The sequence below is a fragment of the Rutidosis leptorrhynchoides genome, chromosome 1 (assembly GCF_046630445.1).
Source record: "Rutidosis leptorrhynchoides isolate AG116_Rl617_1_P2 chromosome 1, CSIRO_AGI_Rlap_v1, whole genome shotgun sequence".
Taxonomy (NCBI): domain Eukaryota; kingdom Viridiplantae; phylum Streptophyta; class Magnoliopsida; order Asterales; family Asteraceae; genus Rutidosis; species Rutidosis leptorrhynchoides.
Genome location: NC_092333.1, coordinates 329,658,948 through 329,662,925, shown reverse-complemented (window position 1 = coordinate 329,662,925; position 3,978 = coordinate 329,658,948). Strand labels below are relative to the sequence as shown.

Here is a 3,978-nt window from a genome sequence, read left to right as displayed (position 1 = left end):
TCGGTAAAGATGGTACACTTGGTTCCATAAAGATAGTGTCTCCACATTTTGAGTGCGAATACCACGGCACCAAGTTCTAAATCTTGTGTGGTGTAGTTTTGTTCGTGGATCTTTAGTTGACGGGAGGCGTAAGCAATGACCTTTTGTCGTTGCATCAAGACACAGCCAAAACCTTGGCGAGAAGCGTCACAGTATACGACAAAGTCATCATTTTCTTCAGGTAGGGACAAGATAGGAGCAGATGTTAGTTTTTGTTTCAAGAGTTGAAAAGCAGCCTCATGCACATCGGACCACTCATATTTCTTGCCCTTATGAGTCAAGGCAGTCAATGGTCGTGCAATCTTGGAGAAACCTTCAATGAATCTCCTATAATAACCAGCAAGACCTAAGAATTGTCGCACTTGGGTTGGCGTCTTAGGTGCTTCCCAATTCTTAATAGAGTCAATCTTCGTTGGGTCCACCTGTATCCCTTGACTACTAACCACGTGACCAAGGAATTGTACCTTTGATAGCCAAAACTCGCACTTCGAAAACTTCGCGTACAACTGTTCCTTCTCGAGTAGTTCCAATAGTAATCTCAGATGTTGCTCATGTTCCGCTTTACTCTTCGAGTATACCAAGATGTCATCGATGAACACGATTACAAACTTGTCCAGATAGGGCTTGCATACACGATTCATAAGGTCCATGAACACTGCAGGTGCATTTGTTAACCCGAATGGCATCACTAGAAATTCGTAATGGCCATAGCGAGTTCTAAATGCTGTCTTGGAGATATCTTCATCCTTCACCCTCAATTGGTGATAACTAGATCTCAAATCGATCTTAGAGTATACGGATGACCCTTGTAGTTAGTCGAATAGATCATCGATCCTCGGTAGTGGATACCTATTCTTGATAGTTAACTTATTCAGCTCACGATAGTTGATACACATTCGCAGGGATCCATACTTCTTTTTGACAAAGAGAATGGAGGCTCCCCACGGAGATGAGCTTGGTCGAATGAAACCTCTATCCAACAATTCTTGTAATTGGTTGGACAACTCTTTTAGTTCCGATGGTGCCAATCTATATGGTGATCGTGCAACTGGTGCAGCTCCGGGTACGAGATCTATTTGGAATTCTACCGATCTATGAGGTGGAAGACCAGGTAGTTCTTCGGGAAAGACATTTGGGAATTCTCTAACGATCGGTACATCTTCAATTAAACTTTCTTCGGTTTTGATCTTTTTCACATGTGCTAGGATAGCTTGATAACCTTTCCTTAGATACTTTCGTGCCTTCATGCACAAAATCAGGTTAAGTTTTACGCCGGTTTTATCTCCATAAACCATCAAATTTTCCCCGTCATCAAGGGGTATACCAATCGCCTTCTCGAAACATACAACTTCGGCTCTATTCTTAGACAACCAATCCATTCCTATTACTACGTCAAAACTTCCTATTTCAATTGGCATCAGGTCCACCAAAAATGGTATTCCTTCTAAAACTAAGGTACAGTCTTTGTAGATTTTATTAGCCTTCATAAGTTTACCATTAACCAGTTCAATACAGTACTTAGTGTCTATGGGAACATGGGTTTTGTCGAGCATGCAACTAGATTCTATGGATACGAAACTTCTATTTGCACCACAATCAAACAATACTGAAACAATGTGATTGTTTAGAAGAAACGTAACAGTAACCAAGTCGGGGTCCTCACGAGCCTCGTTAGCATTGATATTAAATGCTCTTCCTCTTCTTTTCTCTGGTCCTTTCTTGTTTGGACATTCATTTCTAAAATGCCCCTTTTGACCGCACTCATAACATGTCTTCACGGCACCGTTATTAGTAGCAGGAGGATTTGCGGTACCAGTAGTCTTTGACCAGCAGTTCTTGGTCAGGTGCCCTATTTTTTTGCACTTTCCACAAGTCACAATGCATCTTCCCTCATGGTGTCTCTCACACCTTGAACAGTAAGGAGCCTTTCCTTGATACCCCTTTCCAGAAACTTCCTGCTTTTTGGAGGACTGTGAGTTAGAATTTCCAGTCCACTTCCTCTTATTATCCCCAGACTTCACTTCAGCAGCAGTCCGTTGAGTAATTTGATCCATGAGATCATTTGCCATATTAATAGTCTCTTGCAAAGTATGGGGTATAGAAGCATGAACACTAGCTTGAATATTTTCAGAGAGACCCTTAACATAACGGTCAATTTTCTTCCTTTAAGTTGGGACCATACCCAGACACAGTAGAATCAATTCCAAATAGCGGTTGGTGTAAGTAGCAAGATCAGTCCCAATAACCTTTAGATCCCATAACTCAGCCTCCATCTTTTTAACTTCATTATCGGGACAATACTCAGCAGTCATACGGGTTTTGATGTCTTCCCAAGGGATGGTATGAGCAGCCTCGAGACCCATAGGTCGAGCAATAGAATTCCACCAGGTCAAGGCTTTACCTTCCAGTGTGGAAGTAGCAAACTTTACCCAGTTAGCTTGAGCACAGTTACTAATACTAAACACTGACTCCATCTTCTCAATCCAATGGGTTAGACCCACTGGTCCTTCAGTGCCTTTGAATGGTAGTGGCTTACAAGCCATAAACTCTTTGTAAGTGCAGTTTTGTCTTGTGTTTGAGCCTCCAGGCATATTAGCCAATGCAGCGGAGACACCTTCATTGATAAGTGCTCGGAGTTCATCAGGACTGTAGGTTCGTCTTCCAGACATTGTTCTTCAAACAATAAATATAGAGTTAGCATCATTAGATATATATGCATATTGTCAAATAGTCTGGGTAATTTCTCCATTCAGAGGAGGTCATAGGGTGGTAGCTCGGTGAATGACTAGGACTTTCATCCTCGGAGTCAGAGAGATTGATGGGGTTAACTTTTGACATGTTATCTAAAAGAAAACGAGTAAATCTAGAGTAACAAGTAAGTAAGGCGACTTATAATCATCTAGTTATAGATTAGGCTTATTAACGTATCCTATATGCAGACACACTAATGCATCCTAATTCCCTATAACCAGCGCTCTGATACCAACTGTAATACCCCGTCAAAATGAGGCAATGACGTGCTGTATTACCAGAGGTCAAAGTCTGATCGATGCAAGCTATATGCAACATTTTAAAAACAATAGTGGCATTTTATTCATAAAAACCAAACGTTTACAATACTTAAAGAAAACCAACAAAGTACTAATCAAACCAAATGTATTTAAAAATGAAAAGACATAATGCCACTATCAAAGTTTAAAAAAATCTTCATTTCCAGTGCATGACCTCTACTGCCTTACTAGCTAGAGCGGAAGCATTCCCTAATTACCTGAGAATAAACATGTAAAAACGTCAACACAAAGGTTGAGTGAATCATAGGTTTAAGTAGTATAAAGTGTAGAGTATAGACCACAAGATTTCATTTGCATGCTCGCAAGCACCTTTAAAAATTTAAAAAGATTCTATAAGTTTGAGCACCCAGTAACTAAGCCTTAACATTTGTTTAGTACCCCTGTTGTTACGTACACCTAACCAAAATGTACCACCTCAAATAGTATACGCCCGTTAAGTTTAGGTTAGTTTCTAACCCGGACGGACGGGGATGTCAAGCCCTATGGATCCATATACACCTATTCGCGCCCACCAGTTCTTAAACTGGTAGTTACTAGTTACCAAAGCTAAGGGATTTTCGGTTATAACTCAGCATAGAATGTAAGTTTAGCACTTGTGTCTACTTGTAAAACAGAAAAAGACATGTATTCTCACCCCGAAAGCAGTTTATAAAACAGTTAAAAAGTTGGGGCTATGACTCACCTTATGAGCACAATAACAGTGTGATAGCAAATAGCAGCGGTAGTCCAAAGTTGTCAACCTATCATCATTAGGTTTAGGTTAGTCGGATCATCATGGTCATCATCATCATCATCATCATTATAGTTATGTGTTTGATATATATATATATTCATATATATTACCGATGTTTCTTTTTAAAGTTTACAA

General features: G+C 40.1%; 1 protein-coding gene across 1 annotated transcript; it reads right to left on the bottom strand.

Moving 5' to 3' along the window:
* Positions 1-2,204: 2,204 nt before the first annotated feature.
* On the bottom strand, positions 2,205-2,708 carry LOC139899216 (uncharacterized). The gene has a single exon (XM_071882041.1). The coding sequence runs from the start codon at positions 2,706-2,708 to the stop codon at positions 2,205-2,207; it is 504 nt and encodes a 167-aa protein (XP_071738142.1).
* Positions 2,709-3,978: the final 1,270 nt, after the last annotated feature.